The sequence below is a fragment of the Leopardus geoffroyi genome, chromosome B4, assembly GCF_018350155.1.
Source record: "Leopardus geoffroyi isolate Oge1 chromosome B4, O.geoffroyi_Oge1_pat1.0, whole genome shotgun sequence".
Taxonomy (NCBI): domain Eukaryota; kingdom Metazoa; phylum Chordata; class Mammalia; order Carnivora; family Felidae; genus Leopardus; species Leopardus geoffroyi.
The window spans coordinates 46,749,319-46,775,820 of record NC_059341.1 but is presented as its reverse complement, the minus strand read 5'-3'; the positions used below and the strand labels follow the sequence as shown (position 1 = coordinate 46,775,820).

The following is a 26,502-nucleotide window of genomic DNA, read 5'->3' as shown; positions in this document are numbered from 1 at the left end:
GGGCCGGCGGAGGCGGAGCGCGGCCCCTCCTCCGCCGCTCCCGCCGTGCCCCGCCCAGCCCGCCTTAGAGCGCAGCTCCGGGGGGCGGAGCCCCAGCAGCCCAGCCCGCGGCCTGCGGCCCCGCTCGCCCTATCCACCCTTGCAACCCCGAGTCCGCAGGTGCGTCCGGAGCGCCGCAGCCGCACCATGTTGGGCATGATCAAGAACTCGCTGTTCGGGAGCGTAGAGACGTGGCCTTGGCAGGTCCTGAGCAAAGGGGGCAAGGTAGGCCCGCAGGGCTGCCGAGGACCTGAAACGGGGCGGCACCTCCCACCGCACCCTGATCGGGGGTGGGGGGGGGGCGGAGGCGGGTTCTGACGGGCAGGTGGGACAGCGCTGTGCTCCGGAATGTGCGTTTTGGCGCCTACCGGGGGCGCGACCCCCCAGTGCCCAGCACGTGAATTGGGAAGGAGGAAGTAAGGGAAGTCCAGCACAGCAGGCCTAGGGCTCTGCTGGGAGGAGGGGTGACAAAAAGGAGAGGTTGCTTTGGGGGAGGGGTACCCCGTGGCGATAGAACTGCGCCTGTTGAATGCATTCCTTCGTTTAAACATCCCAAGCATTCTGCTCTTTTGCTTCCTGGGAGACCTTCGGTTGCAGAAAGACCAGAAACATGCTTGTCCTTAAGAAACTCCCAACTCCTGGAGGACTGGGTATACAGGAACAAGATCTGTGCTCCACAGAGGCACAGCGGCGGGAACAAACCATTCTGCCAGGGGCTGATGAGGGGGCCTGCCCTGAGGAGGTGTCTTCAGCTGGGCCTCAGGGAGGTTAGAAGTGCACAGAAAAGGAGAGAGCAGGTGCAAAGGCCCAGAGCTGTGAAATGGTAGGGTGGCCAGTGGGACTCCCAGAGTTAGGTCCTAGAATACAGGTTGAGTGAAGAGGGCGTAACTGCTGTCTCCCCCCAAATTTACATCAGTGCTAACACAAGCAAATGGGACTGCCCCCTGAAGACACAGTCCCCCACTAGATCATAGTCTCCTTGCAGACAAGTACTCTGTGCCCTTTGTAGACTCAGCTCCCAGCTTCGCATCTCGTATGTTAAAGGACTGTGTTGTCTGGCGGCCAAGTTCTGGTACCTGCTACAGTGATGGTCACAAAAGCCCTCAACTAGACTCTAGTCTGCACTCTTCAAGCAACTATAACCAGAGGCCTGTCCCTTCATCTGTCTGTCTCTCCGTTTCCTCGGCAGCACATAGAATGATCAAGGTTAGCCCAGATCAAGGGTGACGTAGTCAGATGCCCACAAGCATCCAAGCAGGTAAGGGGAATGACGCTAGCCGTGTTAGGTGCTAGGGCAAGGTGGGGTCTGAGGCAAATCAGAGAGAACTCAGGGCCCCCTCTACAAAGGCAGTGATGTGGCTTCACAGAGACGTAAACCAGAGTTGCCAGATTTTTAAGGAAGACCAGAAATCCAGATTCTTGGTGGGAACTCTCCCAAGTTAAAATTAATTTATTCGACAAGGCACTACTTGTCGAGTGCCATCTGTGTGCCAGTCCATCTTACAGGCCGTGGAGATAGAGCAGTGAACAAAACCAAAAAAATTCCATGTCCACATGGGGCTTACATCTTAGTGATTAGTGAACAAAAAAACAGGTCAAACATCATTATCAGATGGTGATCAGGGCTGTGAAGAAAAACAAGCAGGGGAGAGAGAAAGGAACAGGGAATCTTAGGAGTGAGGCTGAGGCTGTGTAAATATGTCGGTTTTAACTGTGGATAGCTGCCTACGAATGTTTGTAAACTGCGGGCCAAAGGATCTGTCTGGGCCTAGACCAGGCCTGTGTGCCTGCCAGTCTGTGGACTCAGCCCAGGGATGTCTACGGTGCTTTTTGGCCCTAACACTTATAGAATCCACATGTTACCGACAAGTTCCAGAGAGCTTTCCTTTCTATAGTGGAATCCAGCTTACTTGGTCCTTTAGGTTAAGAGACAATTGCAAATTCAGGTCTGAGTTGGTCTGCTGCCTGTTTGCCCTCAGATCGCTTCCTCACCCACTCCCTGCTTTGCTCTCTGGGTCTCTGTGTGGAGTGGGGGCTGATCCCAGTTGCCTATTTCCCAGGCTCCGATATCAGGCACCTGGCAGTGAGGTTCACCCAGTGGGAGGCACTACTGGGAGATAAGAGGGTGGGAAGAAGGGAAGAAGGTGTTTCTCCAAACGATCAGGTCTCTGGCACCAAGAGTGTCTCTGTGGATCCAGCTCTTTCTAGACAGGCCACCATGGTTCTAGCTTCCACCAAGTGATCCAGGTGTCTGAGCTCAGGTAGCATAATCCTCCCTCTACCCCTCCTAAGGTGTTCACTCACCTGTGGGTTGCCTCGCTGCTCCCTGTGGGGCATCTCCGCTCTTCTATTATTTATGAAATTAGTTCCTTGAATCAAGATGCCTCTGTTCAGGGCCGCCTGGGTGGCGCAGTCGGTTAAGCGTCCGACTTCAGCCAGGTCACGATCTCGCAGTCCGTGAGTTCGAGCCCCGTGTCAGGCTCTGGGCTGATGGCTCAGAGCCTGGAGCCTGTTTCCGATTCTGTGTCTCCCTCTCTCTCTGCCCCTCCCCCGTTCATGCTCTGTCTCTCTCTGTCCCCAAAATAAATAAACGTTGAAAAAAAAAAATTAAAAAAAAAAAAAAAAGATGCCTCTGTTCAAAATACTCTGGTAGCTTCTGTTTCCCTTATGGATACAGTGTCACCTACCACTGATTTGGTGCCTCTAAGAACAAATACAACTCCCTGATAAGCATCTTCCCTCAACATTTGATGGGAGTATGGTGCTATCTGGGATGTTGCTATCAGGCTGATGCAAATCATTTAACCTGACCGACCTCAGTTTCTGCAGCTGTAGAATGGATATAAAAATATCTTTCCCAACTGCTCCCAGTGTTACCATACATATTAATTTTTTAAAAGGCATGAAAATGCGGGGTGCCTGGATGGCTCAGTCGGGTAAGCGTTCTGACTCTTCATTTCAGCTCAGGTCACGATCTTGGGGTGGTGAGATTGAGTTCTGCATAGGCCTCTGCACTGAGTAAGCAACTTCCTTGGGATTCTCTCTCTACGTCTCTCTGCCCTTTCTCCACTTTGTGCTCTCTTTCCCTCAAAATAAATAAACATTTAAAATGTTTACCCCCTTCAAATGTGGTAATATCATCATGTCACAACTCAGCTCTGTGCTTCCTGGCTGTGTGGTCACAGGCAACTTACTTAACTTCTCTGAAGTAAGCATGAGAGGAAATAATTTGTATCTTATAAGATTGTTTGGAAGCTTAAATGAGATAACCAATTCAAAGTTGTTCAACAAAATACCTAACACTTGGTTGGGTATGGTGTTAGTATCCCTTTAGTTTCACAGGTAATTTTGGGTAAACTACTTGACCTCCTAACCACTCTGAACCCTGAAATTCCTCAACTGTAATACAAGAATCACCATGCCTATGTGACAGTTACTTAAATATTCAAAGGTACTTACAAGCCTTTTTAAAAAAAAAAAAAAAATATATATATATATATATATATATATATATATACACACACACATATATACATACACACACAAATTCAGGGTGTTATTATTTTGAAAACAGACTCTCCCTGAAATTGAGCATCTTACCCTGGAAAGAGTCTGGGTCAGGAACTGTTGCCTACTTCGCTGGGCAAATTGACGGCAGGAAGCGTGTCCTGTGTAGCTCAGGTTCAGGCTCACCAGATGTTCAGAACTGATTGTGATGGGGGAGGTCCAGGCTGCTGCAGACCTTATCAGGTGCCTTCCATATTGCTTCTGGAGAGAGGAGGACACACTGCTCTCTGTGTTGGATTGGGTGGGTCTTGTGGATGCTCAGAGCAGGACTGACATCAACAACTGACATCTTTATGGGATTTTTTTTCCAGCCTGTGCACATTGGTTGGGACCCAACAGCCTGGGTTGGAATCCTGGCTCAACCACCTGCCCGCTGTAACTTGGGCATGTTATTTAACCCCTTGTGCTCCAGTTTCATCTGAAAATGAAGATAAAAACACTAATGTCTTCACAAGATCATTGGAGGGACTGAGTGAACGAATCCATGCAAAATATTTAAAATAATACCCGACACATAGAAAGTCCTGAGTTAGGTTGATTGTTATTATTATTTTCTTACAATGAGAAAGCTGGCTTCCAGAATTAACATGTACACCCACCACATCAGGTGGCAAGGAAAAAAAAAAAAAACTGACCTTACAGAGGACCTTGCAAATACCGTTGCAAGAATTGAACTTGACCAGGGTTCCCATCGAATGCTGAATATTGGTGTTTGTAGTCATGGGCCAAATCCTTATATGACTGGGAGCATAAGCTAGCCGGATCTGGGGCAGAAGTGGGCTATTCTGTTCCATGTGACAATGAAACACACTAGGGGCGCCTGGGTGGCTCAGTCAGTTGGGCGTCCGACTTCGGCTCAGGTCATGATCTCGCAGTTCATTAGTTCAAGCCCCGCTTTGGGCTCTGTGCTGACAGCTCGGAGCCTGGAGCCTGTTCGGATTCTGTGTCTCCCTCTCTCTCTGACCCTCCCCCATTCATGCTCTGTCTCTCTCTGTCTCAAAAATAAATAAACGTAAAAAAAAATTATTTTTTTTAATAAAAAAAAAAAGAAAAAGAAACACACTAAAGACATTAAATCTGAAGAACCAAATGTGTTAACTGGGTTAACCTAGGTGCTTTGTTTTCTGCAGAAATGGAATTCTATTTCAATTCCCCCTCGAGAACTAGAGTAGTTTTGTAATATCCGTCACTTAGGTTTGAGCGATCCAGTAAACAATGAGAGTTTATGGACTTAGATGCTGTAAAAACAAGGTGGGACCTGCCATGGTACCACCTTTAGACATTGTGGCCCTGCTTTTCTCCAGCATAAATATAACTAGACTAGTTTCTTATCTCTCTACCCAGCTATGTCTGTTGTATTCCTTGTCGTTAGGGTAAGACCAGGTTTTACCCTCCTTCCCCACAGACCCTTGCAATACCTACTATATGCAAGACACAGCAGTACATGCTAAGAGATGCACGGGGCGCCTGGGTGGCGCAGTCGGTTAAGCGTCCGACTTCAGCCAGGTCACGATCTCATGGTCCGTGAGTTCGAGCCCCGCGTCAGGCTCTGGGCTGATGGCTCAGAGCCTGGAGCCTGTTTCCGATTCTGTGTCTCCCTCTCTCTCTGCCCCTCCCCCGTTCATGCTCTGTCTCTCTCTGTCCCAAAAATAAATAAACGTTGAAAAAAAAAAAAAAAAAATTAAAAAAAAAAAAAAAAAAAAAAAAAAGATGCAGACAGCCCCTGCCCCCATGGGGCCTGTGATTGCAGGTGGAGGTTAAACACGTTATTCTTCAGCTGTAATTACAATACATATTGTGTGGCGAAAGGACAAGGGCCTGTACAAAATACCAGGGGAACTTGTTTTAAATTGGGATCCTCTTTGGGAAGCGACTTTTCGGTTGGGGCTTTTTGGATAAGTAGGGGTTCGTCAGGCAGAGACAGGAAAAAGATATTCCGGGGAGAGAAAAGAGGCAGGTTCAGAGGCCCTGAGGCAGGAATGACCAAGGCACTGAAGGCGATAGAAGGCCAGTGAGGAAGTGCTCTGAGTGTGGCTGGCAAGACAGACAGAAGTTAGGCGGGGCCTAGACCACCTGGGATAGGTTAAGAACCTGGTGAATGACGACTTGTAGGTAGGGGATTAATTAACATGATTAAGTGATACAGAACGCTCATTTGTTCCCCAGGCAATCTTCGCTCCATTCACAGGTTTAGTTACCCCTTCTGCTGATGACTCCCAAACTTATATCCCTGTATCAGTGTCTTGCTGAGCTCTAGACCCACGTGTCCAGCTTGCACAATGGACAGTTTGCTCATCTGTAACAGGAGGCAGATGAACAGATAGATGTGAAAGGGCCCTTCTAACCTTAGTCTTGTCTGCCTTCCGAGCTCCTCAGAAGGAGAAATCACTCTGGAGGAGGGAGGTTGAGTTGAGCCTTAAGGGTGGGTAGACTTATCACGGAAGCCTTCTCTCTCTGAATCACACTGGATTCCTTTCTTTGAAGCCCTTCTTCCCTGTCCCTGGACTTTCTGCTTGGGGGACAGGCTGAGAGCACGGATCGCCTAGACCATCCCCAGAACTCTCCTTTCTGCTCCGGGACCCCTCCTACTCGAAATTCCATATCTGGATCACAAAGTCAGTTGAATTAATGTGGGGTGGATGAAACTGACTTGCACACTCGGCTCACCGTCACTAGGACAGTTGTCACAAAATCCTTCTCCCTGTGACAGCCTATGAGGTCTTTGTGCGTCTGGCCCCTCTCTTGCTGTGCCCTGCTTGACCGCCTTTGCTCCAGCCCCAGTGAACCGCATCACCCTCAGCAGTTTGTTCTTCTGTTCTTCTCACTTACATTCGTGGTGTCCACGACCTGGAATCGCCCTCCCCGAGCTATCAGAACATTTACTACATCATACGATAATTTTATAATCTCCTCACCACCCAACCAGACTGCCCATGTCATATTAATCTCTAAATCTATAGCACCCAGCAGAGGTTTTCAATATTTATTCAATGAATCAATGCATCAGTGACTGAATGTCCAGCTGGATGATCTATAAGCACCTCAAAGTCACCCTGACCTAGCCAAACACATCAACATGCACCCGTGCCCTGCAAAACAACCTGACTAGTCTTCTTCTGTGTTCCCACCCTGCCCTGCCTCTCCTCTTAAACATATCAGATTATTACCTGTAAGCCCGTGCCCCTCCTGATGTCAGAGACTGTGTCTCTCTTCTCTGTATCGTAGCCCATGCCACAGCGCTCAGCACACGATAGATGCCCCATAGTTGTAAGTTGAGTGAATAAAAAGAAGGAAAGAAAGAACAAAGGAAAGAGCCAACCAGCTCTTTTCTCCATTGACAGTTTATCATTGGTTTCTCCAGTTGTGAGAGATGAGGGTCCATGAAATGAATTTGGATGCCCCTATTCTGAGTTTGACGCAGGCACACAAATGTCTATCAGAAGTAACTAACTCAGGGCGCCTGGGTGGCTCAGTTAGTTAAGCATCCAACTTTTTTTTTTTTAATGTTTTATTTATTTTTGCGAGAGAGAGCGTGAGCGGAGGAGGGGCAGGGGGTGGGGGGCAGAGGATCTAAAGCAGGCTCTGTGCTTACGGTAATGAGCCCGATGTAGGGCTCAAACTCACAAACCGTGAGATCATGACATGAGCCAAAGTCGGACACTCAACCAACTGAGCCACCCAGGTGCCCAAGCATCCAACTCTTGATTTCAGCTCAGGTCATGATCTCACAGTTCATGAGATCAAACCCCGCGTCTGGTTCTATGCTGACAATGCAGAATCCGGCCTGGGATTCTCTCCCTCCCTCTTCTCTTTGCTTCTCTCTCTCTCTCTCTCTCTCAAAATAAATAAATAACTTTAAAAAAAAGAAATAACTTACTCAGTAGCTAAAGAAAGATGCTTCAAAGCACTAACATCATCCCCCATACAGTATAGAGTCCGGCAGTAAGCATTAGACTAGGATTTGGAGGTGTGAAGTCTGGTTCCAATTTCACCGCTTGGTAGCTGTGTGTTCTTGGGCTGTTCAATCCCTCTGGTTCTTCATTTACTCTTTGGGAAATTTCAGGCTGAAATTCTGTGATTCACGGAGTAGCATTTCTGGAATTTAAAACATAAATGGCAGGACTCGGTGGGACCTCCAGTGGAAGGTGTGTGTCGTCTGTGCTGCGACAGAGCCAGAACGAGCAAAACCATCCCGTTTACACAGCAGGGTTTGCTACTGGAGACTCTTTGGTAGTGTGACGCTCTCCGAGGGGAGGGCCTCACAGCAACCCTTGGAATTAGTAGCCGCGTTCGATTTGCAGCCTCTTGATTCCTGGTCTGGTGCAATTCCCGCCCCCCCCCCCCTTCTTGCTATTCTCCTTTAATTTTGCATTACAAACACAATAGGTATTTTTCTCATTCTAAACACAAAACTATAATATAAATGTACTCTTTCAGACTATCCAGGCCACTTAGCCCCACCTCCACAGAGTCATTCGGTCCCCTTGGGAGTTGAGACCTTTCAGTCTAGGATGTCATAGGAAGTCCTGTTTCCCCAGCCAGGGGCAGCCAAGTTCTCTCTCCCATGTGTCTGGTTTTCATCATCATTAGTAAACGAGGCAGTTCCTTAAGCATCTAATTTATGATGAGCATCTCATTTATGATGCTTCGTGGCATAGCTCTTGTCCACAAAGACTTCATGGCAGATTTTTCAAACTGCACCAGGGTTTCCTTACCCGATAGCTCAACATAAGGCACATGTTTCTTCTTTTCGTGGAATAGCATGAAATTTACTTGAGTAGAGTGGAAGTCAACAGGGAAGAAAGAAAAGGCTAGATGCAGAATGTATCCCCTCCCTAAGGGTAAAGTATTATTTTTGTGAAGCTTTGTTTCTCCTTGTAAAAAAATACACATTTCTTGTTATGTGTCGTGGTTCTCTTTAACGTTTGAAAGACACGGTCTTACAGTGTATGTTGAGGAATATGAAATTATCGGAGATATCACAGGGCAAGGAAGAGGAGGAGGGAGTGAAGGAGAGCTGCGTGGGTCTCTATGGCAAAGGACCTTCGGGCAAAGACCCACACAGAGAGTGGTCATGCTGGGGGTGGCGGGGGGTGGGGTCCCACCAGGAAGGCTCTGGAGAAGTAGTGGAGCTGAGCATCCAGGGGAGTGGGGGAGGGGTACCATTTAGCGAGACAGGAGTAGTGTTTGGAAGTACTGAGGGAAGAGAGCTACTCTGTTTCTTCTTGCCCTGAGTCCCTGCTTCTAGAATGAGGCCCATCCTGGAGCCTTGGAGTCTGTGGCGGTGTTGGTGTATCTCTTTGTTTCCTCCTTTGCAATTCTCTTCTCTTTTTCCTGGCTCTCCTGTCATTCAGGTGTTGGATCTCCTGGCCTGATCCCCTGATTTCATTTCCTCCTCTGTTTTCTACTCCTTTGCCTTTTCACTTGACTTTCTGGAAGATTTCCTTCCGCTTTATCTTCTGACCTCTCCACTGAATTTTTCATTTCTGTTGTATTTTTAATTTCGAAGAGCCCTTTGATCTCTGGACATTCTATTTTTATAGCATTCTGGGGGACGTTCTGAGTGGCTTGGGAATGCAGTATCTTCTCTTATCTCTCTGAGAATATTGATTATACCAAGTTTTTTTTCTGCTGACTCTACATTTGTAAGAAATCCCAGAACCTTTTTCTCATGGCCCTTCGTACCTCTACTGTCATCTCTTCTACCCTGCCACCATGCCCAGGTTCATCATGGAAAGTTCTTTAGCAATCAGGGTCTCTTGTAGCTGGATACCTTACTGCTTCTGGAGTCACCACAGGTTACCACTTTACATCTCTTAAGCATGTGTATTCTGCCCCTAGGAAGAAGTCTCCTATGAGGAGAGGACCTGTGAAGGCGGACAGTTTGCCACAGTGGAAGTGACAGATAAGCCTGTGGATGAGGGTCTGCGTGAAGCCATGCCCAAGGTCATGAAGTATGTGGGGGGCACCAATGACAAGGGTGAGTATCCCTGAGGGATGTGGCTCTAGTCTCAGAGGCAAGCTTGCTACGGCTCCTGTCATCAGTGGAAAACACAGGGAGAGGCCACAAGGCACATGTCACCGTGTGCTTCCGTGGCCTGTGAACTTGTGGTACTGTGTGCACGGGGGCACTCGGCGGGGGGGGGGGGGGGGGGGGGGGGCAGGAACCACACTGACTTCATCCCAGCCTCCCCCTCGTTGTGTGGTATCCCTGCTCAGTATCACTGCCTTCCTGCTTATCTCCCAGGCGTGAACATACACTCTGGGGTTTTTAACCACACGGTGCTTATCATGACTGAGTGAAGGAAGCCAAGTCACAGAGCCAGGCCAACCTCTGACTCGAGACCTCTGCCTCCAGGCTGAACATCTCTGCTCAGTCCCCTGGTCTGGTTGCTCAGAATCTGCAGGGTACTGAGGCTCAGTGAGTGTTGAGTATGGCAGGTCCCCGGCTCTGTTCTAGCAAATGAAGGGTCTGAGAATTTTTAAGCTGTCCCACTCCTTACAGTCTTGGCAGTCTGTGATGGCTGTGCCCCTATTTTTAAAATGATGGGCGTGAAGTTTCAGTGTGCCTGTCAGCATGAAAACCATATTTAATATGAATGTAACACTAAAGCTCTCTAATTTAAACTACCCTTTATGATCAGTGCAAACCCAAAGTGGATCAGAAAGCAAGGTGAAAAAAGAGATGTGATGTTTTATTTTTAGGGTATTTCTCAAGCTGATAATTTAGAAAGTTAGAAACTGGTATTAACCTCAGTAATATTCACTAGGACTAAAGTAATCAGGCTTTGTATAAGTCCACCAGTAGGAAGTCAGAAATCTTTTCCTTCTTAATACTGTCATAACTTTTTTTTTAGAAGAAAATACGTATAAATATTATAAAACTCGTTAAAGAAAATTTTGAACATAACACAACAGCACCCCAAATAATACAATCATTGTTGTCTTCTGAATGTATTTCTTTAGGGCTTTTTGCTAGGCTTTTTTTTTTAATGTTTATTTTTGAGGGAGAGAAAGAGCGTGAGAGGGGAGAGGGACAGAGAGAGAGAGGGAGACACAGAATCCGAAGCAGGCTCCAGGCTCCGAACTGTCAGCACAGAGCCCAACACAGGCCTTGCACTCACAAGCCGTGAGATCATGACCTGAGCCGAAGTAGGACGCTCAACCGAGTGAGCCACCCAGGCATCCTTTAATAGGCTTTTAAAATGTAATCATAGTGTTTGTGCAATTGTATACCCTTCTGTTACTTATTTCATAACTATTTTCCACCTTTGAGAAATTGTCTTCTTAAGCATAATTATTGATAGCTATGTTATATTGTATCATGCGCCTATAATTCACTTAGACATATTGCTGTTTTGAACACTTATATGGCTCCCAGTCTCTCACAATTATAAATTCTGCTGCAATGAATATCCTATCACCTGTAGCCTTTTACACATTTTGGATTATTTCCTTAAAATTTATATTTAAATAGAGAGTAATTAGATACTGATCTATTTGCAGTCTTGATATATATTAGCAAATAGTGTTTTCCAAATGAGTTGAATCACTACACTCCTACTTCCAAAATATACAAATAAGAGATGTTTTGTATGTATCTGACTGTATAGTTTTCATACCTGAAAGATTTATTATTAATTTCAAGAACAAAAAGAATCCTGATTTGGAAGAAGAGTGAGACCAGCAGATCTTTCACAGTTCTGAGCCAAAGTTCTGTCTACAATACCCTCACTCTGTGGGTTTTTATGTTTTCAGGAATCGGGATGGGCATGACCGTGCCTATTTCCTTTGCTGTGTTTCCAAGTGATGATGGCTCCCTGCAGAAGAAATTGAAAGTCTGGTTCCGGATTCCAAACCAGTTTCAGAGCAACCCGCCAGTTCCCACCGATGACAGTGTTAAGATCGAAGAGAGGGAAAGCATCACTGTCTATTCCCTGTAAGGAGAGGATTCTGTGTGTGTGTGTGTGTGTGTGTGTGTGTGTGTGTGTGTGTTTAATTTATTTATTTAAATTCAAGTTAGTTAACATACAGTGTGGTATTGGTTTCGGGAGTAGAACCCAGTGATTCATCACTTATGTGTAACACCCAGTGTTCATCCCAACAGGTGTCCTCCTTAATGCTTATCACCCATTTAGCCCATCCCCCACCTCCCCACCGACAACCTTCGGTTTGTTCTCTATGTTTAAGAGTCTCTTATGGTTTGCCTCTCTCTCTGTTTTTATTTTGTTGTTGTAAGGAGAGGAATCTTTAGGCATCCAGGGTAGCACGTGACTTCCGTCACCACTCCTTAATCATCTGGAGGAAGCATTTACATTACATTTATATTTTATTCCAGTTTTATTGAGATATAATTAAAATATAACATTATAGTGACTTCAGGTATACAATATGTAATGCTTTGATATAGGTAAATATTATGAAATGATCACCATAATGTTTACTTAACATCCATCACTTGACATAGTTACAATTGCTTTTTCCTGAGATGAGAACTTTTCAGATCTGCTTTCTTAATAACTTTCACATATTTATTACAGTATATTGTTAACTATAGTCACCTTGCTTTCTATTATATCCCCAGGACAAATTTATCTTATAGCTGGAAATTTGTACCTTTTGACCACCTTCACCCATTTCTCCAACTCTCCGCCTGCATCCCCTATCGTTGGCAACCATCAAGCTCTTCTCTGTGAGTTCAGGGTTTGTTTGTTTTTTTCAATTCTACATATAAGTGAGATCATATAGTGGTTTCCTTTCTCTGTCCGACTTATTTCACTTAGCATAATGCCCTCAAAGTCATCCACATTGTTACAAATGGCAGATTGTCCCTTTTTTATGGCTGAATAATACTGCATTGTATATATGTACCACATCTTTGTCCATTCATCTGTTGATGGCCCCTCAGGTTGTTTCCGTATCTTGGCTGTTATAAATAATGTTGCAATGAACATGGTAGTGCAGATATCTCTTCAAGATAGTGATTTTATTTCCTTTGGATATGTACCCAGAAGTGGAATTGCTGGATCATATGGGAGTTCTACTTTTAATTTTTTGAGGACCCTCCATACTGTTTTCCCTAGTGGCTGCACCAATTTACATTCCCACCAACAGTGCACAGGTCTCTTTTTTCCATAGCCTTGCTAACTCTTGTTATTTCTTGTCTTTTTGATAATAGCTATTCTAATGGATGTGAAGTGATATCTCATTGTGGCTTTGATTTGTATTTCAATGATGATTAGTGACGTTGAGTGCCTTTTCATGTACGTATTGGCCATTTGTATGTCTTCTTTGGAAAAATGTCTATTCAGATCCTCTGCCCACTTTTTAAAAATGTTTATTTATTTTGGGGGGAGAGAGAGAGAGAGAGAGAGTGTGTGTGTGTGTGTGTGTGTGTGTGTGTGTGTCAGAAGGGGAGGGACAAAGAGGGAGACAGAGGATCTGAAGCAGGCTTTGCACTGTCAGCGTGGAACCCAATATGGGGCTTGAACCCATAAACCATGAGATCATGACCTGAGCCAAAGTCAGATGCTTAACCACCTGCCCATTTTTTATCAGATTGTTTGGCTTTTTTGCTATTGATTTATAGGAGTTCTTTATATATTTCAGCTTTTAACTCCTGATCAGATATATGATTTGCAAATATTTCCCCCATTTAGTAGGTTGCTTTTTCATTATGTTGATGGTTTCCTTTGCTGTGCAGAAACTTTTTTGTTCAATGTAGTCCCATTTGCTTATTTTTGCTTTTGTTGCCAAATACAAAAAATTGTTGCCAAGACTGATGCCAAGGAGCTTATACCTTATGTTTTCTTCTAGGAATCTTATGGTTTCAGGTCTTATGTTCAAGTATTTAATCTATTTTGTGTTGATTTTTGTGTGTGGCGTAAGGTAGAGGTCCCATGTCAGTCTTTTGCCTGTTGCTGCCCTGTTTTCCAGACACCATTTATTGAAGACACTTGGCTTCTTTGTTGTGAATTGGTTGACCATATATGCATGGGTTTGTTTCTGAGCTCTCTATTCTGTTTCGTTGATCTGTATATCTGTTTTTATGCCAATGCCGTAGTTTTTATTATAATAACTTTGTAATACAGTTTGAAATCAGGACATACGCTTCAGCTTTATTCTTTTTTTCTCAAGATTGCTTTGGCTATTTGGGGTCTTCTGCAGTTCCATACAAATTTCAGGGTTGGTTTTCTAGTTCTGTGAAAAATTCCATTGGAATTTTCATAGGGATTGCATTGAATCTGTAGATTGCTTTTGGTAGTATGAACATCCTAACAATATTAATTCTTCCAATCCATGAGCATGGAATATCTATTCATTTATTTGTGTCTTGTCCAATTTTCTTCATTAATGTCTTACAGTTTTCAGGTACAGATCTCTTACCTCCCTCGTTAAATTTATTCCTAGGTATTCTTTCCTATTTGATGTCAATAGGATTGTTTCCTTAATTTCTCTGTATTGTCGATGAATTAAGTTAAGAAATACTGAGTCCTGACAATTTCTCACTTCAGTTTCTTCAGCTTACAACGCACAAACATTTGTACTGTATCTGAATAAATGCGTTTGCCAGTTGCCACATTCACCTGGATAGAGTATCCCCACAGCTTAAGCTGAACGTCTACATTAGCCACAGCAGGGTTCTGGGAGACTCTGGGAATATCTAAGTCAAGCGGTAGTTTGGGGTCATGAATATGTAAATGAGTACATAAATACATAAATACATAAATACATAAAGGACTTGGGGGGAATCTCCTTTTTTAGCCCATGCTCCCTTTGAATGCCAGAAGGGCAGGGAGTATTTGCCAGAGCTGGACTGCCACCCCCTTAGCTGTTTATTGTCCACGGTCCTTTGAGCAGAGTACTATTATCATTCTAGTCCTGTTGCCAGGGCCTCAAATGGGGTCATGTTCCTTTTGACTGTAGAGCACAACAGGTACAGATGGTTGCATGTTTTTATTCTTTGGGCCCCAACCTCCCTTCAGAAACCAAGTCTCTTGTAGATAATCAATGACTCCCTGTTTTCAAAATCCTACTTTGTGACAGGTACTGAACCATGTATAGTCAGAGACCAGGAACTTCACCAGTATCAACTATAGGTGTGGATCTGCTCTTGCTCTGGAACAACTTAAAGAAAAATAAATATACAAATAATCTTGCACTGGAGAGTTTTTGTCCACGGCCAGGGGCCTCCACACATACTTATTTGACTGCCCTGCACCACTTCTGCACCTGAGGATGCAACTTTCTCTGTTGCCAACACTAAGGCTGGGAATGTGAGTTTGGCTGCTCTGGGCAGTCCTAGGCCAAGCGACGCAGGGCCCCCCAGAGGACAGTGCGTGTACTGCAGTTGGACCGCTAGCACTGGAAACTCAGCTTTTCTCCAGTCATCAGACTTTCCAGCCTTCACTACAGAGTCTGCAGAGAAAGCAAACTCTAAGTAAAGAATGTCTTTCCCAGGTCACCTGGGTGGCTCAGTCAGTTAAGCGTCCAACTTCAGCTCAGGTCAAGATCTCAAGGTCCATGGGTTCTGGCCCCGAGTCGGGCTCTGTGCTGACAGCTCAGAGCCTGGAGCTTGCTTCGGATTCTGTGTCTCTCTGTCTGTCTCTCATAAATAAACACTAAAAAAAAAAAAAAAAAAAAAAAAAAAGAATGTCTTTCCCAAGGGCAGGAACTAGAGTGGGGAAGCAAGGTGAGGTGCCTGTGGTACAGCATTTAAAGAGACGCCCACTTTCACAGTTGTCCAAGTGTAGGGTTAGCACTGAGAGAATAAGCGCCTCCTTAAATCTTATGCCCTCTGTCTCACCTATCTGACCTTCATGCCTGATCCCTCTGTTCCATTCTCTTCCCTGTGTCTTGGGAGGCAGTCTGGTATACTCCAATGAATAAGTATGTTTTCGTTTGAATCCCAGAAGCTTGGGAAGTCTCTCACCCTCTTTAAGACAGTTTCTCCATCTGTCGAGTGCCATGACAATGTCCCTCATAGGATTATTACTAAAGAGTACCTTTCAGTAGCTACTAAGATGCTTCTGTCTTTACAAATCACTTCATGACCTGTGGTAAGTTTCAGTAATTTTTTTTTCCCTTCGCTCCTTTTGATTTCATGAGGAATGAGGTTGACATGGTTAAATCAGTTCGCCTAAGACTTCAAGCGGACGAGGCTGGCTTTGAATCGTCTGTTTTACCAGACCCAGGGTGATGAGTTGGTATGATTTTTTTTCTTTTAACATTTTAGTATGGAAATTTTCAAACTTATAAAAAAATAGAAGATAGTGAAATCCTATGTAGCCCATCACTTACCTTCCATGATAATTAACTCAAGGCCAAACCTGTGTAATAAAAAGATACAATAAACTTAATGACGTCCTATGTAACCTATCACTCACCTTCAAGATAATTAACTCAAGCTCAAATCTGTGTCATGGGTACCCTCACAACTACCACCCAGCCCCTCCACTGGGTTATTTTTAGGCAAATTCCAGACATTTTATTATTTCATCCACAAATACTTCAGTGTGACTACCAAAGACCTTTTAAAAACACACTCATAATGTCTTATTACTCCTAAAATTTTAACATCATTTCATTAATGTGATAATAATATAAAATATGTCCAGTGTTCAGATTTCTCCCACTACCTGAAAATTTGTTCTTAAAAGTTTGTTTTGAGCCGGGATCCAAATAAAATCCATCCATTGCAATTGGTTGGTATGCCTTTTAAGCTTTTACTAATCTGCAGCCTTCCTCGCCACTACACCTTTTCATTTTTCATTACTGCCTAGGGGTCATTTGTCCTCTTGTTTCCTGTAGTCTGAATGTTGCAGATTGCCTTTCAGTGACCTTTTAACGTGTTCCTCTGCCTCCGGCACTGCCTGTAAATTAGTCGTTAGAACCAGAGGCATAGTCAGATTCCAGCTGCTGCTTTTGGCAAGGATGTTTCATAGGTGGTGCTGTATCCCTCTATCAGGGGCCCATACGGTTTGCTTGCCTCTGTTTTTGTGAGGTCAGCGACTGTAGATCACCCTTGCCTAGAGGCCTTTCTTAGAGCTGGTAAAGTGATAATGTGCTCTATTTGTCCTTCAGTTATTAGCTGGAATACTTTGATACAAAGAGAAACCTCTCCTCGTCTGCCATTTGACTTCCCTGAGATGGAGTCATAGAGAAAATGCAAGATACCTTCTCTGTAGCTTGTTGCCTTCTCCTTATCTGTTTTCGGAATAATGACTTCGTTCCTGAACATCTGCCACACGCAAGGTGGTGTCGATCTGTTTTTTGAGTGTCGGTATAAACACAGGAATTTAGACATAGTTGATGTGTTTCAGTTCTTTGTAGCTGTTCTTACTGATGTTCAAATTGTCCATCTTTGGCCAGTGGGAGCCTCTTCCAATTGGTTTCTGAGTCCTTTGGACATGACTCTAGTGCTCTATGGTAGCTTCCTTGCTTTCTGGTGTCACAGAAATGTTTCAAGCACATCTGGGCATTTCTTGCTCTAGAGCTGGAATTAGCCATTTCTCCAAGGACCCTGGTTCCTTATAGTGTGAGAGGGTATCTCTTTAAAAGTACTATTAACATCAGGTCTGTGGAAGTTTCCTTTTAATTCTCTGAAATCTAAACCGATGAAAATGATAAATAATGGTATATTGCATGGCTTAGTGAATTTTTGTTTTAACCGAACACATGGTCCTAAATTAACATATGTTATTCCTCAACCAGCCACTGGGTGTCACTGCAAGTCAAATGTGCATTTAAAAGTACCTTTATGTGGAAGGCAGTGTGAATGCGGTAGTAGAAAGTCAAGTACACAGTATGTGCATTAGATGACCAAAAAATTAATTCCAAAATGAAAGCTTTGCATCCTTCATTCAGCCTTCCTTTTGTATGAGCTTGTGAAGGGATGTTCAGAAGGGAGTATACATTTATTAGTAGTATGTGTTAGCAGTCAATGAATAGAAGGCTAAGAAAGAATAATACTATCAGAATCCTTTTAGTATTCACAAGAGGCAATAGAAATACCCTCACATTTATATGAGTGGCCCCATTCCAGACCACTGTCCTCCCTCTGTGTTCCACAAAGGCCACTTAGGTTACAGCTCAGCCTCCTCAGCGTAATTCAGCACTGAGTTCAACAGAGACTGATGGCAGGAGAAGGTTGACAGTTTTAGTGAAATGTCTGGGTATAAAGTGTTGGAAACTAGGAGTTCATTGTCAGGGTGACCTGAGATCCAATGCTAGCTCAATGGCCACGGGACCTTTGGCGTGTTGCCGAGCTTCTCTGTGCCTCAGTTTCCCCAAGTATAAGATGGAGCAAGAGTACCTAACCCACAAGGCTGTTGTGAGGATGCAATATTGTGTATCCACAAACGCCTACACATCGCGAGACATTAGGTAGACGCTTGGTGAGAGTTAGCCTCTTCTCTTCTTGACTTCACCTCCCTCTGAGAATCAGGTCAAGTTTTACTAGAATTAACAAAAAAGTCAAGCTACTACAGATACACTTCAGTTCAAACCTCAACTCTAATAATTATGAGTTTTACAGTTGGGCTTTCTGAGCTTTAGTTTTCGCATCTATAAAATAGAACTTATGGACACCAGGGTGGCCCAGTCAGTTAAGCATCCAACTTTTTTTTTTTTTTTAATGTTTATTTTTGAGAGAGACAGAGTGTGAGCGGGGGAGGGGAAGAGAGGGAGGGAGACACAGAATCCGAAGCAGGCCCCAGGCTCTGAGCTGTTAGCACAGAGCCTGATGTGGAGCTCATGACCTGAGCCAAAGTCGGACGCATAACTGACTCAGCCACCCAGGTGCCCCAAGTGTCCAACTCTTAATTTTGGCTCTTAACCCTTCCCAGGATCATGAGATCGAGTCCTGTGTCGGGCTCCATGCTGGGCATGGGGCCTGCTTAAGATTTCCTCTCTCTCTCTCTCTCTCTCTCTCTCTCTGTCCCTCATCTACTCACACTCTTGCTATCTCAAAAAATTACGTTAAAATAAAATAAAATAAAATAAAATAAAATAAAGCTTATGATGCACTGTTGTTAGGGTCCAGTGAAATGTGCATATGACACAACTTTGTCAGCCATGAGGCACCAACGGATGCTGATGTTGTTTTTTCTCTCTAAATGACCAGGCCCTTGGGGCATCTGGGTGGCTCAGTCGGTTAAGTGTCAGATGATTTCAGCTCAGGTCACGATTTCACGGTTTGTGGGATCGAGCCTCACATCAGCCTTGTGCTGACAGCACAGAGCCTGCTTGGGATTCTGTCTCTCCCTCTCTCTCTGCCCCTCCCCTACTCTCTCTCTCTCAAAATAAATAAATAAACATAAATAAATAAATAAACAACCAGCCCCTCACTGAGGACACTGGCAGCTTGGGAAGTTCAGCCTAGAGAACATGAACTTTGGTAAAAAGAGTACAGCTGCTAAGCTTCTAGGGTGTTCCCAGAGCTATAGACCAGTGTTAGCCAAGTTCATAGATAATTCCAGCACCCATCTGTAATCACAGGAGGCTCAGGCCGAGGGTGACATAATACGGTTTTGCCTCCTTGGTCAGCTCAATACTCAAGCTCTGTCCTTTTGATTGCAAGGAGCCTCACCTTCTTTCAAAAACCTCACCCCTTCCTTTTCTGTCCCCTCACCCTTTATTTTCCTCACCTCACTTATTCTCACCTGCATTATATACCCATTTGTTCATTTGTTTATTGTCTACTCCCTCACCAGGATATTCTTTTTTTTTAAAGTTTTTTTTTTTTTCAACGTTTATTTATTTTTGGGATAGAGAGAGACAGAGCATGAACGGGGGAGGGGCAGAGAGAGAGGGAGACACAGAATCGGAAACAGGCTCCAGGCTCTGAGCCATCAGCCCAGAGCCTGACGCGGGGCTCGAACTCACGGACCGCGAGATCGTGACCTGGCTGAAGTCGGACGCTTAACCGACTGCACCACCCAGGCGCCCCCCCTCACCAGGATATTCTTGAGGGCAGGACCTTGGGCTAGTGTCTAGTAAGTGCTCAGTTAAAAGTTGATGAATAAATAAGTGAGTGAAAGTCTTGGTCCTTGCCTTCCCTGCACTTCCCTTTTTTTGCTGTCCTCCCTAAAGATCTTGGTCCCCTCCCATAGCTTCAACTGTCACCCTTCCATTGGTAAATCTCCAGCCTGACCGTCTCTCCAGCTCCCTTGAATGTCTTAGCAATCATCAGACTCAACATGATGACTAAGGTGAGGCCATTTACACATTCAAGAATTCATTCAAAAACACCACATATTCATTATTCACTTACTCTGTGCCAGGAATTGCTATAGGTCCTCAAAATAGTGCAGGGGAACAAGCGACGTGGCCGCCCTTTGAAGCCCGAAAAACATTCTAGTGGGGAAGAGAGATGAGAGACAGATGATGTCTCAAGTATTTGAGGACTGTGTTATTTCCGAGATAAGAAGTCGTGTTTGTGGGTTAAGATTATAGGGGAGCATATTTCTTACTCTGGCATGAAGTATCTAACAGTAAGAGGGACAGGTAACGAGGCGAGGAAGCCCTTGCCCTGAAGGAGTCTAAGCATCGTCTGGAGAGACGTGCAGCCCGTGTGCTATGTAATGTTCGTACTAACTGGGAAGTTTGGTTCCACTGGGCAAATGTCTATCGAGTACCTCTGATATTTAAGCCGCCTCCCTTCTAAGAGCCTACCAGTGATGAGATTCTGAATCTAAAAACATTTCCCCCCACAACCGGTCAGGTGTCCCGCCAGTCTTTCGCGAACGGGTACTTGGAAGGGACTTCAGCCACCATTTCTGGGCGGATGAGCCTGAGTCAACACGGCTCGCGCTGCCTTGTCTCCCAAGCACCAGCCTCTCGTTCCCAGCTCCCCAGGAGGCATCTTTCCAAACACCTCCCCAGGGTCTCCCAAATCAATACGTCAAACATGGAATTCAGATGTCCTCCCCAGATCTGATGCCCTGTGTTCTGTCTTACTAAAGGTCCCTTCTGTCCTCCTACTCGTCCCGTTCAAGTGTCATCCTGACTCCTTCACCTGGCACATCAACTGTCGGCCAAGTCCTGGCCCCCCCCGCAGCCATGCCTCCCCTTGCATCCGCACCACCTTGGTCTTCGGCACCTCTTGCCTGAACTGTTGCCGTGTCCTCCTGATAATTTCTAGTTCTTCCACCTCTGCCCCTTCTAAGTTGTCCTTTTATCACCACCTTCCATAGAGCGTGGGACCGATCGCACTCCCTCTCCCCTGCTGCTCAACTCTGGTCACGGGCCTCGGGCCTGCCTCTGACCTAGGCACGCATGAGGGTTGGGATCTAAGCCCAAGCTAGTAATAAAATGAGAAGGGGGATGGGGAAACTTTGGGCTGGGTCCCCGAATGTGTAGCCAGGCAGCGAAGCCTAGTAAAAATGCTCTGTCATGGCATCGCATCCGCGACGTCGCCCCACTCCGTGTCCACCTGATCTCAGCGCACGCCGCCCCCCAGCTCCCAGGGCCCCCCCTCCAACACATGCACAGGCACCCTCCACTTCCACGCTTTCACTTTCACCCAGCTCCTCCTACAGACTGTCTCCAGCTTCTGCTTCTTGGAAGCTGTGTGAGGACAGGCATTTTTGTCATATTGTTCATTGTTGGCATCAGGAAGGGATGCTCAATAAACAATTGCTTCATATCAGGTCCTCCACGATGCCTTCCCTTCGTGTTGTAAGTCAGAACCAATCATTCCCTATTCCCCACCCCCAGAGCATTCCATTTGTACCTTCTACCTTCATTCTAGTGCTTCCTTCTGCCCTATATAATCTTTATGTGTGTTTCTGTCCTGACCACTACAGTTGGACCTCGAGAGGGTAGACAGACGTCTTCGTCGTCTTTACAGCTCTGTGGTGTCTAGCTTGTGTTTTGTGCCCCGTGATGCTCGACTCCATGAGCACGGTTCAGTCTGATGGCCTGACATGCCTTATGGTGTGACTTCTTTCCTGTGGACGTGAAATTATCAGCTCCTAGTCTTAATACCTCTTTTGCCTAGCACAGGGCTACATGCATAGCAGACTGTCTCTAAATTTGTGTGGGCTTGTTGATAAAGTTTTAGACCAAGTTGGGTGCTCAGGCTAGACCATGCATTTCTCTTCCTATTTTATTTGCATGCCTGAACTATTATTATCTTTTGCCTCTTTGGACCAAAGCCTCTTGTCTGTTGGCCTGCCTCATTGATGCCTGCATCATCCACCACCCCCCCTCCCCAACCTCTTCCAGACCTTTTTAGCCAGCTCCTTTCATGTTTCTGCAGTCTAGGGTGTGTGTGTCTTTCCTCGGTTCCCATAGTAACCCAATGCTTTGTTCCAAATGCTGAACCCTGACGTGGGGGGAGATAAAATACAGTGCCCCGGAGGAGAGCTTCTTTGAAGATGGAGACTGAGACTTGTTAACAGGCTTACAAAAATAACATATGGACTTCGTGTTTACTTCCTTTGAGGAGCTCAAAGCGCGTTACGAGAATTCTTGAAATCACACTCAAACGTGCTTGTGAACTTGGAGAGCCATGGGCACTGTGTTACCCTCCGCGGATAGCTTGGAAGCTTGAGGCAGGGAGGAAGGAGGCAGCTTACCTGTGAACAGGCTGAGGAGCCAGCACTGGGCCTGAATCATTTATTAGGACTGCGTGCCCTGTGGGGTTTGGTTTTCTGGCCTGTTTGTGCAGTTCTGTGATTGGGTATGGGTGAGTTGGTTGATTTACCAGTGAGGAGAACACATGTATCTGTTTCATGGCCCACTCGCTTGGTTTGTTTTCTAGTAGAATACCTCCATGGTGAAGCAATAGGGAATTTTTATTCTCATTATCAGCATCTCAGCCTGGGAATAAATATTTTTTAATTGGGGTTTTTTTTTTTTTTTTTTTTAATGAACTTAAGAATCCCCAAATGATGACATTCTCCATGTCACGTCTCAGACAAGTTCCTTCTCCAGTGGCCCTTGCCAAGGCCACTTTTTCCGCTCACCGCTTGGGGAGTAGGACTCCCAAGAGCAAACTGCTGACCCTCTGTCTGCTCACCATCCAGGCCTCGTCTCCCTCCTTACCATGATGATAGCCAGTAGCTACTCACTGAGGACTCCCAGTAGCTATCACTAGGCCCACCTTCCCAAATCAGGATCTCTGACTCCAGTTCTTTCCCAGGTCTGAGGAGATTTTCACAGTGCCCGACACACACTTAGGTACACAGTAATAGTTGCATGAATGTATTTCACAGATGCACCTTCATATCAACATGCCCCCAAACCATATTATTTACCGTCCTCACCCCGCTCCTTGTTTTCTTCAACCTAGCGTCCCTATTCTGGTTGTTGGCACCAGTTGCCATCTAGAGACTTTACTGGAAGCCCTGGAGAATCTTCGACTCCTCCACCTCTCCCTGCCCTCCCCTAATATCCAGTCACCCCTCACGCGTGCCTTTGTCCAGAAGCCTTTTCCACCTCACACCTGGCTGTTCCTGGCCTCCACTGACTCTATCTCTCCCTCCACTGCCACCAGAGGAATTTCTCCAGAACACAACCTGATCATGTCAGCCTCTTACTTTCAACCCCCTTGTAGGTCGACCTTTGCATCTAGGATCAGGTTCAAAGTCGGCATGGCATTCAAAGCCCTTCCCAGTGTGGCTCCAGTCAATCCAGTTTTCTTGTTTAAATTACCACTACTGTCCCCTTAGTATGTGCTTCAGATTTTATTACATGAGTGAGTGAATATGGAGGCCAATAGACCTAAGTGCTATCATCTTGAGGTCTGTCAGCCCGAAGACCCTAATCCTTATTGTTTATCCCAGAATTGTTCATCTAGCCAATAGATCTAATATGTGTCAGGCACTGTGTTAGGGGCTCAGAATATACCGGGGGGGGGAAGTGACAAAGATCCCTGCCTTCATGGGGCCTATATTCCTTCAGGAATTCAGACCATAAACAATGAACACAATAAATGAATTATATAGTATGTTAGAAGGTCATAAGTGCTGAAGAAGGAAGAAAGGAAAGGAAAGGAAAGGAAAGGAAAGAAACAAAAGAGAGTGAGAGAAGAAACAAAAAGAAAAAGCGAAAACAAATGGGGGCGGGGGAAGTGGAGTGAAAAAGTAAACAGGGTTTGGAGAGAGGGTCCAGTTGAGAAGATGAGATTGTTTATCAAGTCGGTTCTTCATTACTAGGCTATCTTCCCGGGTTCCTGATATTACCGTAGATTACCGTCATGTCCCCCACCCCAAACCAGATAGCTGTTCTGAGCAGAATTGCAAAGTAACAGCAACAGCTTCTGTTTGTTGTGGGCTTACTTTGTGACGGGCACTGTGCTGAGCAGTTCACAGTCTTTTCTCCCTTCATCTTTACAACAGCCTTCTGAGATTCTGCTGTCGACCCTGTTTAACAGTTGAAGGATCTGAAGATTAGAGAAATTCAAGCATTTGCCCAAGACCATGAGCTAGAAAAGGGCAGAGGTAGTACGATTGAGCACACAACTAGCCATTTTGACTCCAACCGATGAATGAAGGTATTTGAGGACCACACCTTCTTTGGACATTTCAAAAACCCAGTAGCCTAAAGAGCCAACATTGTTCATTTTCAAGGATAAAATTTAGTGTCACAGCATGAGAGGGGGATGCAGAGGGCACTCCGCACTCCTACATTCAGCATCTGATTCGTCTCAGGCAAGTGGCTCTCAACCTATAGACATTCTCTGAAAATAATTCCAAAGTCTTGCAAGCTTTTATTGCCAGAACAGTCTTTCCTTAATGTTCATCGTTGGTCGCTAATCCAGTTTCCTCTCATTGAGTTAGAGTTCAGCTTTTCTTCAACTGCCTTGTAGTCTTTCTTTGATATACTTGAACCAACTTTCTTCTCTTCCAGATTGGTCTCAGCTTTGTCCATGTTCTATGGCGATTGTCTAGACATTGGAAGAATCAATCCCTTAAAGATGAAATCCTGGGTGTTTTTACATCAGTAACCCTGTAATCAACGTGCTGAATGCTTGCCCAGCATGACTAACCGCTTATAAAAGAGCAAAGCGTGACTCAGAGAACCCCACCAAAAATAATGCATTTGGCCTAATCTTGGCCTGGTGCAGATTCAGACTTTTGAGTCATAAAGCTCATTAGAATTGGGGACATATTTGACTCTAATAAAGATTTTAGTGCAACCCAGATTTAGAGTGGTATATTTAGGGTAGGCCACAGGATGAATTTTGGAGCGTAGGCAGATGACGTAAGGAGGGAATAATCATCTTGAAAAGGCAAGCTTTATTCCTTCTCTGTCCCCACCTTCTGCCATCAAGAAAAAGCCTGATTTAGGAAAGTCTTTTTACTTGCTAGAAAAAGAAGGCTTTCATGATTCGAACAGGAGAAGGGATTTATTAGAAGTGATTTCTTTATTTGGGGCATGCTTACAGCTTGCCAAGGGGCCTCCCAAGCCTTCCTCGGGTCCCTGCCTTTGGTCGCTCTGTGTTTTTAACAAAGCTGCTACCTGTCACTGCTGTGAAGTGCTCCCTCCTCAAAAAGGATCTGCTGGGGAAGAGACATTAGCTTCAGCTCCACCCTAGCTAACGCCCCTGTCTCCTCCTCCTTCCCCAGCTAGAGCCAGAGGGACCCAGAGGAGTGGCTGCCTGGGCGGTAGAGAGATCTAGAGAGAAGGGCGAAGGCCCAGCCTATGGGAAGGTCAGCCTACCCTCGCTCGGGGAGATTCCAGAAAGGAAAGGGAAGCTCACACTTAGCACTTGACTCCTGTGTTTCAGGCTCTGCATTAGTTTTTCACATCCATTACTCTATTTAATGTTCATAACAACCTTGGGGGGAAAAACAGCACATCCCCATTGTACACACGAGGATCTGAGGCTCAGAGGGGTCGAATCTCCCCATCTAGGAAGTGGCAAACGTCTTACTGCTCTCACGTGCTTGTCATAGTAAGAGCGGCCAGTGACTTCTTTTTTTAAAGACTCCCCCGTCTCTTGGAGACCATGTGTTTCTTAACCAGCCCCTTGTTCTTCTACCCTAGGCAGTTTGGTGGTTATGCCAAGGAGGCCGACTATATAGCACACGCCACTCAGCTGCGGACTGCCTTGGAGGGCACAGCCACCTGCCGGAGTGACATCTACTTCTGCACTGGGTACGACCCTCCCATGAAGCCCTACGGACGCCGCAATGAGGTCTGGCTGGTGAAAGCATGAGTTAGACCTTCCTGGACGTGTGTTCCTGTGTCCGCTTCCTCGGGGGAGAGGGAGGAGCAAAGGTGCCGGCTGTATCTCCAGCTTAACCAATCTTCCTTCCTTCAGAGCCCTTCACTGCCAGTTTTCTGAAATCAGCATATTCCATCTCTGCTCTTTTTCTCGTGGTGGGAAATAATACAGCCCAGGTAGGCGGCATCCTTCTGACTGACTTAGCTCTGTGGTAGACCAGAAAAAGAATCAGCAACGTTTTTCCAGCTATCTAGGGCACTCAAAACTGCTTTTTAAAAATTATTGAACTGGTATTTTTGCTATTGAGGGGAAAATGTGATTTGTGCGTGATCTTTCATCTGTGGTCCTTACGAGATCTTTGTCTGAAAATAAAGATCTTCGATTCAAACAGCTGATACCGATCCTAAGTATAGTTATTTCCACGACTCCACAGTCTCATAAATAACACCGTTATGAGTACTAGTGATGATGTTTACTGTTACAGGAATCCCCAAGTTTTGTTCCAGAATATAAAGCCAAAGATCCCGGGGTAGAAGGACATGTGCCATATGCTTAAACGTGTCTACATCAGAGACGTTCACCTTGACTGTGTTGTGATGATTCTACAACCGTGAGTTGACGATCCTTTTTGCAGCTGTGGTCCACGAAGGGTTCCGGGAGTCACCAAAGTAGACCAATGAGAAAAATCATCACATTCTGTTACACATCCCTGAAGGCAG

The 26,502-nt window shown here is 45.4% G+C and overlaps 1 protein-coding gene across 3 annotated transcripts; it reads left to right on the top strand.

Moving 5' to 3' along the window:
- The first annotated feature begins 61 nt into the window (after positions 1-61).
- On the top strand, positions 62-26,178 carry HEBP1 (heme binding protein 1). 3 transcript variants are annotated; one of them, XM_045463174.1, is made up of 6 exons: positions 152-264; positions 1,049-1,297; positions 9,448-9,586; positions 11,365-11,545; positions 12,191-12,298; positions 25,603-26,178. In XM_045463174.1, the coding sequence occupies exons 3-6, from the start codon at positions 9,544-9,546 to the stop codon at positions 25,772-25,774; spliced, it is 504 nt and encodes a 167-aa protein (XP_045319130.1). In that variant the 5' UTR covers positions 152-264; positions 1,049-1,297; positions 9,448-9,543; the 3' UTR covers positions 25,775-26,178. The 3 variants fall into 3 exon arrangements, with proteins under 3 accessions (XP_045319128.1, XP_045319129.1, XP_045319130.1); XM_045463172.1 differs by lacking the exon at positions 1,049-1,297 and having other exon boundaries at positions 62-264; XM_045463173.1 differs by lacking the exons at positions 1,049-1,297; positions 12,191-12,298 and having other exon boundaries at positions 67-264.
- Positions 26,179-26,502: the final 324 nt, after the last annotated feature.